The sequence below is a fragment of the Lynx canadensis genome, chromosome A1 (genome assembly GCF_007474595.2).
Source record: "Lynx canadensis isolate LIC74 chromosome A1, mLynCan4.pri.v2, whole genome shotgun sequence".
NCBI classification, from domain to species: Eukaryota; Metazoa; Chordata; class Mammalia; order Carnivora; family Felidae; genus Lynx; species Lynx canadensis.
Window position 1 is genome coordinate 92,312,624 of NC_044303.2, and position 13,753 is coordinate 92,326,376.

At 57.8% G+C, this 13,753-nt stretch overlaps 1 protein-coding gene and 1 long non-coding RNA gene across 5 annotated transcripts; both read right to left on the bottom strand.

The window, feature by feature from the left end:
* Nucleotides 1-3,427: 3,427 nt before the first annotated feature.
* B4GALT7 (beta-1,4-galactosyltransferase 7) lies at nucleotides 3,428-13,179 on the bottom strand. 4 transcript variants are annotated; one of them, XM_030316641.1, is made up of 7 exons: nucleotides 13,041-13,176; nucleotides 11,111-11,272; nucleotides 9,249-9,611; nucleotides 6,315-6,540; nucleotides 4,929-5,012; nucleotides 4,556-4,660; nucleotides 3,428-4,122 (listed from the first exon to the last, which is right to left on the bottom strand). In XM_030316641.1, the coding sequence occupies exons 1-7, from the start codon at nucleotides 13,088-13,090 to the stop codon at nucleotides 3,967-3,969; spliced, it is 1,146 nt and encodes a 381-aa protein (XP_030172501.1). In that variant the 5' UTR covers nucleotides 13,091-13,176; the 3' UTR covers nucleotides 3,428-3,966. The 4 variants fall into 4 exon arrangements, with proteins under 4 accessions (XP_030172501.1, XP_030172510.1, XP_030172517.1 ...); XM_030316650.1 differs by lacking the exon at nucleotides 4,556-4,660 and having other exon boundaries at nucleotides 13,041-13,179; XM_030316657.1 differs by lacking the exon at nucleotides 11,111-11,272 and having other exon boundaries at nucleotides 13,041-13,174.
* Nucleotides 11,281-13,013, bottom strand: LOC116737989. The gene is made up of 3 exons (XR_004343430.1): nucleotides 12,924-13,013; nucleotides 12,407-12,567; nucleotides 11,281-11,984 (listed from the first exon to the last, which is right to left on the bottom strand). It is a non-coding gene; the product is annotated as an uncharacterized LOC116737989 (long non-coding RNA).
* Nucleotides 13,180-13,753: the final 574 nt, after the last annotated feature.

The window sequence follows — 13,753 nt, forward strand, 5'->3', positions numbered from 1 at the left end:
AGGGGCAGAGAGAGAGAGGGAGACACAGAATCTGAAGCAGCCTCCAGGCTCTGAGCTGTCAGCACAGAGCCTGAGGCGGGGCTTGAACTCATAAACTGTGAGATTACTACCTGAGATAAAGTCTGCTGCCCAACCTACGGACCCACCCAGGTGCCCCAGGGTGTATTTTTAAATGGTTACTTTCCCCTCTCTTCTGCTAAAGACAGGAGGGGACTTTCCTTGGCTCTTGGCCACACTCCTCAGCCTTCACCGATTGGTCAAAATTACAACAAAAGTACCCCTACCAAACTGTGGCCCCAGCAGCTTTGCTCTAGGTTAGCCAATCTCGGCTGTATTTGCCAGTCTGTCCAGATTTGGAGGGTGGCAGTTTGCGTCACTTCTCTGCTGGGTTCAAGAAAAGTGGTTGCTTTCTGGTTTGTTCCTGTTGTGAAGGTGGGAGTGACGGACCTCCCCAAACCCTTTCCGGGAGGAAGCTGAAAGTGAAGTTGCTTTTCCTTTGGTTTGTCCTTTAAAACAAAAACAAAAACAAAAAAAAAGCCCTCAAGGCATGAGGGCTGAGAGGGCAACAGGGCTAGAGATCTCCATTTGGCCTTTTGGGAAAGAGTGTGCGGGGAGGCAGACCCTCCATGAAGGAAGGGCTCAGTCTGGCTTCATCAACCCTTTTTTAGATTAATTTTTTTAAAAACTTATTTTGAGAAAGAGAGGGAGAAGGGATAGAGAGAGAAAATCCCAAGCGGGCTTTGCACTGTCAGCACAGCCGTGCTCAAACTTATGAAATGGGGGATCATGATCTGAGCTGAAATCAGGAGTCCTATGCTCAACCGAGTCCCTCAGGCACCCCTATTCAGCCTAAGTGCTCCCGCCAGACTCCATCCTCCAACCCCCTGCACCAGCACCCAAAGATCTTTCTGTAACAGAGACCTAACCATAACTGTCTCCTTGCTCAGACCCTCCCCTGCTTGGAAACTCCTGCACCTGCGGAATAATGTACGCGGTGCTCAGCGTGGCCTTCACAGATCCTCATGGGTCACCTTAAGCTTTCCTCTGCCGCCCACCTCCTCTGACTCCTATACTGTATTGGGGTACCAGGGACACCCCAAATTGCTTCCAAGCCCCTCAGCGTGACACACTGCCCCGGTGTCTCTGCCTCGCACTTGCTGATCCCTCTGGAACCCTTCCCATCATGACTGCAATGACTCCACCAGCAAGACCCTGCCTCCTTGGGGAGGCCTTCCCAAAGCCCCAAGTATATTCCTCAGACACAGTGCCATGCTGTGGATCCTGCTGATGCCCCAAGGGACCACTCCAGCAGCCAAATCTCCATCTTACTCCAGGCAGAGAATGCATGGGGCAGACACTCTGTCTCTCTCCCAAGGCTCTGCTTTTGTCCCAGGGTGGGGAGAGGTACCAGATCTCGTTGGTCAGCCCTCCCCATCAGCCCTCCCCAGCTGGGAAGAGGAGGAGGGAAGGTCTGGAAGGGAAGGAGCCTCTGTGCATTGGCACCTACTGTACAGGCCAGGGATGAAGGAATCTGGCTCCGAAGCCACGGTCGTGGGGTTCAGATCCCAAGCTCCATCAAGTATCACCTCTCTGACCCTGGCAAGCTACTTATCTCTCTATGGTTCATCATTGTCCTCCATAAAACAGGTTAATAAATAGGACCTAGCTTAGCTAGAGGGAGGCCCCATGAGATAATGCAACATAAAGAGTCCTGTACGTGGTGAATGCTCGACTAGTGCCTGCTTGTTATAGTTGCTATTACAGCCACCATGTTGGACAAGTGCCGTGGCAGGTATTGCTACGTCCAGGGCTGATCTCATCCACGGCCGGGCCAGCAACACGGGGATGTTAGTCCCCCTCCATGGAGCCAGGGAAGCACCAAGGTGCTCTGGCATTTGCAGAGCTGTTTGCTTCTTCCCCCTGCCAGGCACCACTCAGCCCTCTCCTACTCTCCTGGAGACACCCCCCGGGGGGAGGCCTGGGCTGGGGAGGGAAGGAGGCTGTGGATTCAGGCTGCAACAGGCCCGGGCTGGGTGCTTACAGGCTCCTTGAAGGAGGTGGTGGCAGTGACCACGGGGGGTGGGGGACCACACGGTTGGAGTTGCGCCCCAGTCCAGGCTCAGGCAGTGGATCCTGCTTTTCTTCTGTTCATTCTATCCCTCCATGCAGATGGTGAGGAGGGTCTCCTCATCCTTTTAGGTCTTGCTACAAGCCAGGGAGAGAAGTGTGCAGAGCTGGGGGCTTTGACGTCACATCCATTCACACCAACACCAAAGAGGCTGCTGGTCTGCCTCCACGCTATGTTAAGTCCAAGATGATGCAGCCGGGGTTGTCCAGAGACTGGCACACAGGGAGCGCTTCGTTCCCCTCTCTTGGGCCTCAAGGTTGAGAAAGCCCCTCCCAGCACCCCTGCACTGTAATTAGTCCATCTGCCCCTCACTGTACTGAGGGAAGCTGAATTGCTGGGCGAGGTCAGTTGAGGATATGGAACCTCTGTTGTACATCTGAACAGATACACTACTCCATTATGCTGTGCTCAGGTGGTGCAGTGCGCAACGCACACAACCGCACCCAGCAGCACTGAGATCACCCTCTGAGGGGTAGTCATTTTGGAGCACAGCTGTTGAATCCATCCTCCTGAACTTTGGGACTTCAATCCCTTCCTCTAGCATTTAGGGTGTCCTATTTATTGTTAACCAAACCACCCTTAACCAGTCCCCAGACTCCTTTGACCACTGGCCCAAATCTTTGGCAGTCAAATGCCTTGAAGGAATGATCTGCCTTGCAGAGCCCCTCACCTCCCACTCTTGTTGGCCCCCGGCTTCCCTCCAGATAATTCCTCCAAGGTCACTCCCCAGTTCCATGGTCTCCCTCGGCTCCCCTCCTTCACCTCTCCTGGACATCGTGTGATCAGTGGTAATCTGCCCGCATGCGGGGAACACTGCAGGATGCTCCTGCCTTTCATCTTCTCCCTCTCGCCTCAGAAACGTGGTCCTCCCACCCTCAAGCTATGACCAAGTCCTTGCCACCACATTTTGCCTACCCCGAGTCTGGTCCCGTGGGCCTAGTTCTGTCTCAGTGTGGCAGAATGAAGCCACCCCCACCCTAGAGTCAGAGCCCACCACGGCCTGAGGGGGGCAGACTGCCCAGAAGGGCAGCAAAGCCTGGAGGGCTGTGGGAGGTGGCAGGAACCTTGGCCTTCGGCGTCTCTCCCACCTGAGGCTCCCCTGACCTTGGCGTCCCCAGCCCTGCCCTACCCCCCTACCAGCTTACAACTAAGAGAGGTGCCATCTTTTTCCCCCGTCCCCTTCTGTTCAGCCCCAGGTGACAAACTGGTGGTCCATGACACATTTGTTCGGCCTGCCACACTTTTCTGAAGTTTCAATTAGCTGCTATCATTTAAAAACTAACTGATTTCACTCAGGAATCCAGAATTCAAGTTTCTTTTTGAGAACTCAGAAGATCTGGCCCACCCCAGGCCCGCATTCCTGATAGCCAGATAGAGCTGGTCTCGGCTGTTCCCTTTCTGTGGGGCTTGCACAGAAACCTGCAGTTTTAACCCTCTGCATTGTCCTGGCCACCCATGTCAGCAGCCTGGCTTCAGAACTGCATCTTGGCATGAGGCCGTCCGTCCAGGGGAAGGAAAAGCCCTTAGGTGTGGGCTCGCGAAGACGGGGAGAGCAGGGCGAGCAGGAAGGCGGGGCGGACAGTCCCGGGTGAGAGCCACGTCCCAGTCTCTCTCCATCACTCTTTATTGCTAGCAGCGTCCCAGGCACCCTATGTGTGTCCTGTCCTGGCTCAAGCCCACCTCTGGGGGCTGGGCTGCTGCAAATGTGCGGCTTGCGATCCGCTGCTTCAGGCCACCCCACATCCTAGGGGAGGTGGGCCCCGGGGCCTGAGGCTTTATCCAGAGCCTGAGTAAGCAGTGTGGCCTGCAGGCACAGGCTTCCTTACTGTCCAGCTGGCTCAGCCAAATGTGCACCAGGGGGTGGCAGCCTTGTCGCAGTCCAACATGATGTTGAGAACAGTGCAGGGGGCCCCGCCCACAGACAAGGCTGTGCGGGAATCCACACGGTACTTCACGGTGTTCAGGCCTCCCTCCCGGTCCACCTTGAACTGCTCCTGGGGAGGACATGGAGAGAGAGCATGCACTCAGGGCTTTGAGGCCGCCGGCTGTCCGCAGCTGTGCCCCACCAGTAAGCAAGAGGGCTGAGATTGTTCAGGTGGGCTAATATGGCTCCTAAAGAAGAGGCTGTTTGGGGGACGGTGGTTCCCGTGTCACAGGTCCGCCTGGGACGCTGGCACCGATAGCTGAGGCCCTCCCCTGCTCCCTGCCTGCATGGATGCTGAGGTCTCAGCTTACCCACGTGGCCAGGTGCCCATAGCGGCCACCAGCACAGGGCACAGTGCCCAAGCAGAACGCCCAGAGACTGGCCTGGGCCACGCAGGGGAGGGCAGGGCCATCTGGGCCGGAGGAGAGCTTGGTGAAACGCTTGGCCCTGTTGCTTCCCCACATCACCACCTAACCATCCCCAGTCAGGGGACCAGCCAGCACCTGTTTTTGAGCTGCGATGCGCTTCTGGTCCCTCTTCCGCCAGGCTGGGTCATGCAGGTGGCGAAATGTCTTGTACCCAGTTGTGATTCCCGAGGGGCGGAAAAGCTAAGAAGGCCAAAGAAGTTGGGTCAGGCCGCCCTCCTGGAGCCCCGGTCCTCACCGCTAGTCCTCTGGGGTCCCACCGCCTGCCACGGGCCACAGGCAGGGGCCTGTACTGCCATTCTGCAGAAGAGGTATGCCTATCGGGGGCCAGGCTGAGATCAGAACTGGGGGTGTCATCCCTAAGCCCCAGGAATGTCATCTGAGGGCAGGGAAGGGAACCCTGGGGCAGTCCCGATGCTGAAGAGGTGGGGAGCCCTGGGGGGAGTATTACCTGCAGCCCGGCCCCTTTGATGCGACGGTAGAACTCATCATCTTCGCGGCCCCAGCCCCAGAAGCGGTTGGACATCCCGTTGCACTGACACAGAGACAGGGAGAGTCACTTGCCCCATCCTCCCAGGGCGCTCCCTGGTCTCTGACCACCCAGGAGTAGGCCAAAGCCCCCTTTCTCCTCCTCCTCCCCTGGAGGTTCTAATGTGCACCCAGAGGCTTATAGTTCCCGCAACCTCTGAGCTACTGGAGGACAGCCATCACATGCCAGGCCCCTTGCCTGTTCTCATGGGCCCTTGAGTCTGTGTGACACGATTGGTTTCTCAAAAATGTCTGACTGGGGGCCCCTAGGGGGCTCAGTCGGTTGAGTGTCACTTCTGGTTTCAGCGCAGGTCATGATCTCACATTTTTTGAGTTTGAGCCCCGTGTCGGGCTCCGTGCTGATGGCACAGAGTCTGCGTGGGATTCTTTCTCTTTCCCTCTCTCTCTGCCCCTCCTCTGCTCTCTCCTCTGTTCTCTCTCTCTCTCTCTCTCAGAATAAATAGATTAAAAAAAAAAAAAGGCTGACTGGTGGAAGGCACCTCTTCAGGGCAACTGGCAATGGGCAGAAGTGCCAACTCCTGCTTGATTTCTGCCTGCCCGATACCCCCCTTTCTCCTGGGAGGCTCTGCCCTGGTCTCTTCCTGTGGGGAGAGGGGCAGCTGGGCCCTGCGACAGACACCTATTAGCCACCCAACTCAGGGCTTCATTTCTGTAAAGCTGGCTTCAGCCGCAGCCTGAAGAAAAGGGCAAAAGACCAGTGTCTAAGCCACTCGGTCCTTCCCACTCTCTCCCCTCACCCTCACCTACTCCCCAACCTCCCTCCACCTTCACTCCCTCACCGCCCCCCCCCCACCTCCAGCCACAACAATGGACTCAGGGGTAGCCCCCTCTCCCCAACCCCTATTCAAGTCAGGCCAATCAGGAGCCAGGGTGGCGCAGTTCTGGGACTCCTGTCCCGGCTGCTGGGGAAGAGACCTCACCGTCCGCTGAACCCGGGCCTGGGTGCACGCAGCGTGCATCCAGGACGGCCACCGTGCACCTCATAGGCCTGAGAACAAATCCACTCCAGAGAAAGCCGAGCTGAGAGACGTCCTTGGTGACACTAAGAGGCCTGGCAAGCCACCCCTGAAGCCAGCCCAGACTGTTCCATTGAGAACCAACGAACCCCGAGTCTCCCGAAGCCAGCTCACAGGGGGTTCCCGCTACTGCGGCTGAATCCTCCCTGACTGGCTCGGTCCCGCTCCTGGACTCCCTTGACCGGTCAGGGCAGGACCCTCTCATCCACCGGGCCTGGGACCGTCCCTCCTCCTGCCCACGCCCGCCCCGGGCGGGCGCCCCCCGGCCTCACCAGCTGGTAGTGCTGCTTGGAGAGCAGCAGGATGCCGCCCACGTAGGTCTTGTAGTGGTAGAGCGGGTGCAGCTCCGGGGAGGCCACGTGGAAGGGCCCGGCCTCGGGGAAGCCATAGTCCAGTTCCTCGTTGAGGGGGAGCAGGTCCACGTCGTGCATGGCGATGTAGTCCGTGCTGTTGCTGCTCTCCAGGAAGCCCACGTTGACGAGGGCCGCCCGGTTGAACCTGCACAGGTGGGGGGCGGTGAGGTCGCGCTCCCCAAACTGCGTGACAGCCTGTCCTCTGTGGCGCCCGCCCCCCCAGCGCCTGTGCCGCCTTCCCACCCGATGCCAACTTCCCTGTGGGGCTGCCCCCCCGCCTGCCGTCTGCTCATCACACAGACGTCTACCGACTGCCAGCTATGTGCCAGACACCGTCCGGCCCACTGGGGCTACGGCGGAGAGAAATCAAAGCCCTGCCCTCGAGGAGCTGAGGTTCTGATAAGAGGAAACAGAAATCAATAAGTGAATATGTAACCAGCCAGCTAACGGCAAGGGCTACGGAGGAGAGAAGCGCGCGCAGAGGAGAGAAGCGCGTGCGGGGTGAGGAGGGGAGAGCATGCTGGGGGGCGGGGCAGGTGTTCTTGCAGACAGGGCCAGCAGGAAGGCCAGGGTAATGGTGTGACGTGTGAAGGCCTGAGGGAATGAGCCAGAAGCAGGTAGAGGGAGTGGGTCTCCAAGGAGAGGGGAAGGCAATTGCCAAGGCCCGAGGCAGGAGCGGACACCTGTGTGACCAAACAGGGTGACCAGGAGGGCTTCAGGGATGAGGCCAGTGGGGGACTGGCCCCTGACAGGCTTGGGCTGTGACCCCGGGTACCACGCAGGAGCCCCTGCAGGGCTGAGAGCAGAGCCAGGATGTGCTGTGACTTCCAGTTTAACAGGATCACTCTAGCTGGGGTGTTGAGACGAGAAGGGAGGCTCAGGGTTGGAAGGCTACGATCATCTGGGTGGGAGACGATGGTGATTTAGCTCAGGGAGGTGGTGAGAAGTGGGCAGATTTGAGACACATTCCGAGGGACGGGGTGTGCTGAGGGAAAGCGAGGAGGTGACAATGACTCGAAGGCTTTTTGGCCTGAGCAACCGGAAGCGAGGAGCTGCCATCTCCTGAAATAGGGAAGAGGGCGGGTGGGAAAGCAGACATTCATCCTTGATCATGTGAAGCTTGGGATGCTCGGGACCACCAGACGGAGGGTTATGTGGTGCCCAGACGCAGGGGGCTGGAGGTCAGGAGAGTGGTCTAGGCCGGGAATACACAGACTTGGGGGCCACCAGGGCACAGAAGGGGTTTAGTGCCACGAGGCCGGATGACATTCCCAGGGAGTGACTGCAGCCGGAAAAGAAGATGCCCAAGGACTGAGCCCTAAGAGCGCCAGTCGAGAGGTCAGGGAGGTGAGGTAGAACGGGCAAAGGACTTAGAGGAGGTGAGGAAGGAGGAGAACCAGAGTGCTGTTTCAGAAGTCAAACGGAGGTGTTTCCAAGAGGAAGAAGTAACCCACTTGGCCAATGCTACCTGGCGGTGGAAGACTGAGAACAGTGCTTGGATTAAGGAGGTGGGCTCACTGGTGACATCAGTGAGAGTTGCTTCAGCGTCAGGAGGGGGGTAAACATCTGAGGGGAACAGGTTCCAGAGAGAGTGAGAGGGGAGACAGGAAAGTTCTGCTCTGAAGGGGCTCAGAGCAATGAGGTGACAGGGGTGGGCGAGGGGTCACGGGGGCTTTTCCTTCTCTTTTTAGACAGGAGCTATTTCAGTATGTTTGCTGATGCAAATGCCCCAGAAGGGAGGAGAAACCAATCCAGGAGGGAGAGAAAGGAGTGGATGGCTGAAGCGATGTCCTCGAGTAGGAGAGCGAGAAGGGGACCCAGCGCCAGACCGGAAGAGCTGGCCCTGGAGGGGCTGGGGCAGTGCATCCTCAGCATGGTGGGAGCCTAGTCTGTGAGCACAGAGGCTGGAGGGCTCACTCTCTTCCCGTTGGCTCGACTTCTCAAACAGGGAGCAAAGTCATCAGCCACGGCTGACGAGGAGAGGGACAGGAGAAAGGGTGCCGGGCTGCCTCAGAGGAGGAGAGGCAGCAGGCCAGAGGGCCCTCTTGGGCCAGGGCTCATCGCTGGGGGGGGGACAGCCAGCTGACCCAGAATAGGCATGGAGCAGCCAGCAGCAGGTGGGTCAGGGAGGTGAGAAGTGCGAGATGACGGATGTTAATGATTGACCGTGGACTCCAAGGTGGGTGAGGAGAAAGTGAGGACGAGGAGGGTGGGCTGTGAAGACTGGGCGGTACTGTGGCCTAAAGGGCCTGGCGGGGTCCAAGAGCCTTCGGGTCTGCCTCCCAGAGGAGCGAGGTGGAGGGAAAGGAGGTGGAGGTGGAGCGTGAGATGTGCGCACTGGCTCACGGAGGGGAGCGGCGCGTGGTAAAGGGCAAGGACCCCAGGGTAACAGTAGACTGTGAACAGCTTCAAAGCTGTGGCCTTGACCCTGCCTTTCCCGAATCCCCACAGTTAATCCACTGGAAAGCTCGGTCTGTGCTTCCTCCCCATCAAATCTCTCCACCCCTGCTCCCCTACAGCCAAGAGGCCCTCCCGTCCAACAGCCCAGCAGGCCTCCCAGCCCTGCCCCATTCTCCTGTTCTGGTAAAAGGTATTCCTCCTACGACAGCCATGGCGATCCTTTCAAAATGGGTATCACACCAGGACTCTCCTTAGCCCCAATCCTCCCCTCAAATTCCCGTCACATCAGCGAGAGGGGTTTACTGTTCCCACCCTCCCGCCACTGCGCTGGGTGGTCTTTCCCAGGCCAGAGGCGCCCCTGGCACTGGACCCCAGTGGGAGAGGGAGCAGCCGAGGGGCCTGGGCAAGGGGAGGCCTTGGAGAGGGGGGGCCGAGTTGGGAGGCCGTCCCTACCTGAAATGATCCACCTGGTTGAGCACATAGATGTGGTGCGGGACCTTCTTCCTGCTTAGGAAGCGGTGCATGTGGGGCACAAAGACCAGCAGCTCCTCGAAGCGTTCACGGAAGGGCACCAGCACTGCCAGGCGGTGGGGGCCCCAGGACGCGTCTTCTTCCCAGTGCTCGGGAGGTGGCTCCGGGGGGCAGGAGTGGGGTGGGCCTGGGGTCTCCTGCCCTTGTCCCCGGGCTGCCCGGGCCACGTCACCAGAGCAGCTGAGCTGCAGCCAGAGCAGGGAGAGGAAGCCCAGTAAGAGACAGGCAACGAAGAGGTGGAAGACGGAGCATTTCCGGGGAAGGCTGCTGGGGAGCAACCTGGACCTGGGACAAGAGCAGGGGTGGGGTCAGAAGGGAGAGTGGAGCCGGAGCCCTTTGGCAGACCCCTTCTCTGGCTTCCCCACTGGTAAGGTGCACATGACTGGTCTGCCCCACGTGCCTGGCAGTTAGTGCAGAAGCAACGTCAACGCTTTTGTTCATGCTGCTACCACACATCGGAATCCTGCTTACTGCTCTAGGCCCAGGAGGTGTCACTGCACCTCCAGGAAGCCCTCCAACCCTGGGTCAGAGCTGCCCCAGTTCCTTCACGCCCTCTTACTTTCTGTAAGTGAGTCCGGGTCAGACCAAGAGCTGCTGGAGGGCAGGGGCGAGACTCCTGGTCTCTGGTACCTGCCGTTCTCCAGTACGGTGGCTGAAGGGTCTGAGCCTGAGCCGAGGGCAGGAGCCCTGCCTTAGAGATCCCACCCACCACCTTCCAGTCTTCCTCCTCTGTAAGTTTACCCCCTGTATAAACCCTCACTTCAGTCCTGCTTCTCACACCAGAAAGGTCCTCAAGGCAGGGGCCTGGCATCAGTTCCAGGGAAAAGACCAGTGTTTACCCTGGGGAGATCCAACCTACCCCCAAAACAATGCAAAACCCAAACTGACAGTCGCTGTTCACTGAATGAGACTCCAATCTTCAGTCCAAGAGGCAGCTCATGTGACAAGGGAGGAGAGATGGGACAGGGAGAGAAAGATCAGGGCTAGGTATGGAAATCAGGCTCCGTTTAGAAGCTGGAAGTGCATCTGAATCGCTTGGACACCGAGGTCGTGCTGGGAGAGATCGCTGTCTGGCTTAGAGAGGTGGAATTTACCAGATTTCTCTGCTGAGGACAGAGAAGGAGCTGAGGAACCTAAGACAAGGGAAGCTCTCTCTAGTCTACCCCCCCAAAACAACCTGCAAAGCACTTTGCTTTATAGCCTTTGGGAGTCACCAGTTAGCTACAAGGTAGTATACATTCTGCCTGCACTCGCCCCCACCACTCACCCAGTGCCACACACTGGGTAACCCAGACCTTCACCACTCACCATGTTCCTTCCTGCTCCAGCCCTGACACAGCCTGCCACTTCAGTCTGAGATGCCCTCTGATGATCCTTCAGAGCCAAACTCCCATGTCATAACCAGCAACGTCCCTCTACCTCAACTCCAACGTCAGGGCCAGCACTGCCCACCCTTAACGTGCACACATACGGACATGCATGCTCTCTCCATGGTATCTGGTCCTTCCTTCTTCGAAGGATTCAGAGTTCTGTAATCCCTTGTGTCCCTGCTGGTCGTCCCCCTAGATAAGCCATTCCTGTCTGCGGCCCCAGAACAGTTTAGACAGCAAAGGGCTTGCTTGGTGAGTTACAGGAAGGGTTCAAGCAGTCAGGGCATGCTTTAAGTCACACGCCAGAGCCAGACCAACTCCTGACTTTCTCTAACACACAACTGCCAACCTGGAAGCCAGCAACCCTGAAGCCAGGTCTCACACACAGCAGAGGGGTGGCCAGCTAGGACTTACCCCCCATTGTCCTGTGGTGGGGGTTTCCGCTGGGGAAGAGCGGAGCCCAATTCTGCCAGTGGCCTGGGAAGGCTGGAACCTCTACAGATTCTCCCTCGCCCCCTGGGTTCTTTCTGGGGCTGGGGTGGAGACCGGGGATATGGACATGAGGAAATCTCCCACCTTTGGGAAAAGAAGCAGTGACCATCATCCAGGGGTATGGCATGGATTGGGCATTCCGTGCATTGTCACACGCTATTGCTTCAGCCCAGCTTCCCTTTGCAGGACCACATTCTCATAGGCAATCTTATTCTGGGCTTTAAGGGCCCAAATGGCTGAGCAACTGAATTCAGAGCCAAATGTCAATTCCTCAGGACAGCGGACACCGAGAACTCCTGGTGCCGCCTGGTGGCAAACTCCAGAACTGCAGTCCCAGCTGCTCCCAGGCCCAGGGCACCCTGCTCCGAGGGGCCGACTAAGTGAGGTTTATCTCCATCAACCTGTGCCCAGGGCTAGAAAAGGCAGAGTCAAATCCAGCTGGGCTGGCTCCAGAGCCAGCACTCTTAACTGCTACGCTAGCCTGAATCTGTTGCCTGGACCTTTGTACCCCTGTGTCAAAAGCAGGAACTGACAGCAGTAACTTTTTCTGGGAACACAGGTATGTTCCAAAGGTTTACGGAAAGGGATGTGGAAATGGAAATTCTCCTCTATTACCTTTTGTTTCTGCCCTTACACAAACCTTAGTGATACAGGTTTGAATATCAGCTGCTCTGGTTACAGCACCTCCCAACTGCAAAGGTAGATACCTCCTGCCTGCCAGGCACAGTGTCAAGAGTGTTACATACGTGGCTTCTTTTAATCCTCATACAGCCCTGTAGAGTAGATATTATGATCCCTGTTTCAGAGATGGAAAAGCTGAGGTCAGAAAGATTAAGTGATCTGTTCCTGGTCACATGGCTGTTAAAGAGGATTCCTGCCCAGGGCTGACTCCACACTGTCCAGGCTTTCTTTCTACTACATTCCTGTCTTCCTGCTTCAACACCAAGTCTGCAAAATCCCCCAAACACAAGCCTTTTGCCCACTATGTTCCCGAATCTTTTGGCACCTGGCAAACTTAAGAGACATACGGGGGAAGAGGTGATATTCACTGGGCGGAGACCCACTATCTGGGCGTGTGTCCCGGGTGAGAAGAGTTTTGGGGGCACATCTCACGAATGAAGTGTGGGTGTTCTCCCAAATCTAGAAAGCCGAATAACTCCCCTACCCCAATACTGTTTAGGAAAACATCATCAGCTAAGGTCTGGATCAAGTTCACACCTTACACATGCAGGAGGTCCCACTCAAGTACAGCTGCACCGGAAATGAACCAGCATTACGTGTGAGGAGTGCCTAGTTCGTGCCAGTCAGTGGCCTACCAGGCTAGCATAGAGATTCTTTCTGGTGTGTTCTTCTGGGCGGTCAGCAAAGGATGGGGAAGCCTGAAGGAGGATGGGGTCTGAGGTTACACGGATGTGATGGGGGGAAGTAGACACCAGAGAAAAGGAATAAAGACCCTCAGAGGCCGGGGGCAGGCAGAAAGACAGAGATCCACTGAGAGAGGTCAACGCAGTCAGAGACCCGCACGAAGACAGATGCCAGCGGAGAAACACAGACACAAAGAGACCCGCACCGAGGGACAGACTCGCAAAGAGAGGGACAGAAACTCACAAAGGGAAGTCATCGGAGAAATACAGACCCGCGAAGTGGCGGAGACTGGTAGAGACAGAGACCTACACGGAGAGACAGAGACCCGGTATACAGAGCGAGCCAGTGGCCCACTGGGAGAACCACAGACCCTCAGAAAGCCCCGCAGCCGGGGACGCGACGGCCTCGGGCTCCTAGATTCCGCGGGGCGGCCCGGAAAGGATCGGCACCCGGGAGGACGGGGCCCGGGCCGGCCGCCGCCGCTCACCTGCCGTCCTCCCAGGGCAGCTGCGCCGCTTTCCTCCGGGAGGGGAACATCGTGGGGGGAGGTGGCGGCGCATGGGACTCGAGCTCCCAGCCGGGCCGGCCCGGCCTCCCGGGCCTACGCGGCGCCTCCGCCTCCTGCCCCGCCCCGGCCGGTCCGCCCCGCCCCTCGGTCCGCCGGGTCCGCCGCTCCAGCCGCGCCGTGTGCTCCCGGGAGCCGCAGCTTCAAAGGTTCCGCGTTCGAGGACCGCTTGAGTGCTCCTGTCGCCGGACCGCTAACTGCCCACTGGGGAACTGCTTGTTCTCCCGGGAAACCGAGACCTCAGAGGGGGCTCACGTCACTGGGCCGGTACTGTACTTAGACTCCAGATTTCCAGCGCTCTGGCATGATCTGTATCTCCGTCCTGCCGCCCCCTCCTCCTCCCTTCTCGGGCCCAGGTGGTCCATGCTTCCTCCCGTAGCAAGATCGGAGGGTGGCAAGGCCAAGCTCTGGACTCCGACTTGGGTTCAGCCCAGACCCCACGTAGTGGTTAGGAGCCAAGCACTGCAGACAGACTGACTGGATTCGAAACCTGATTCTGCCAGTTCGGCTGTGTTTGGGGGGCAAGCACAATCTCTTGGCATCTTTCCTCACTGGCATGTATAAATAGTTCCTGAGCTACACGTTGCTGTGAGGGTTAATGGAGAACGTAACATGCAAGGATACTTGGCACAGTG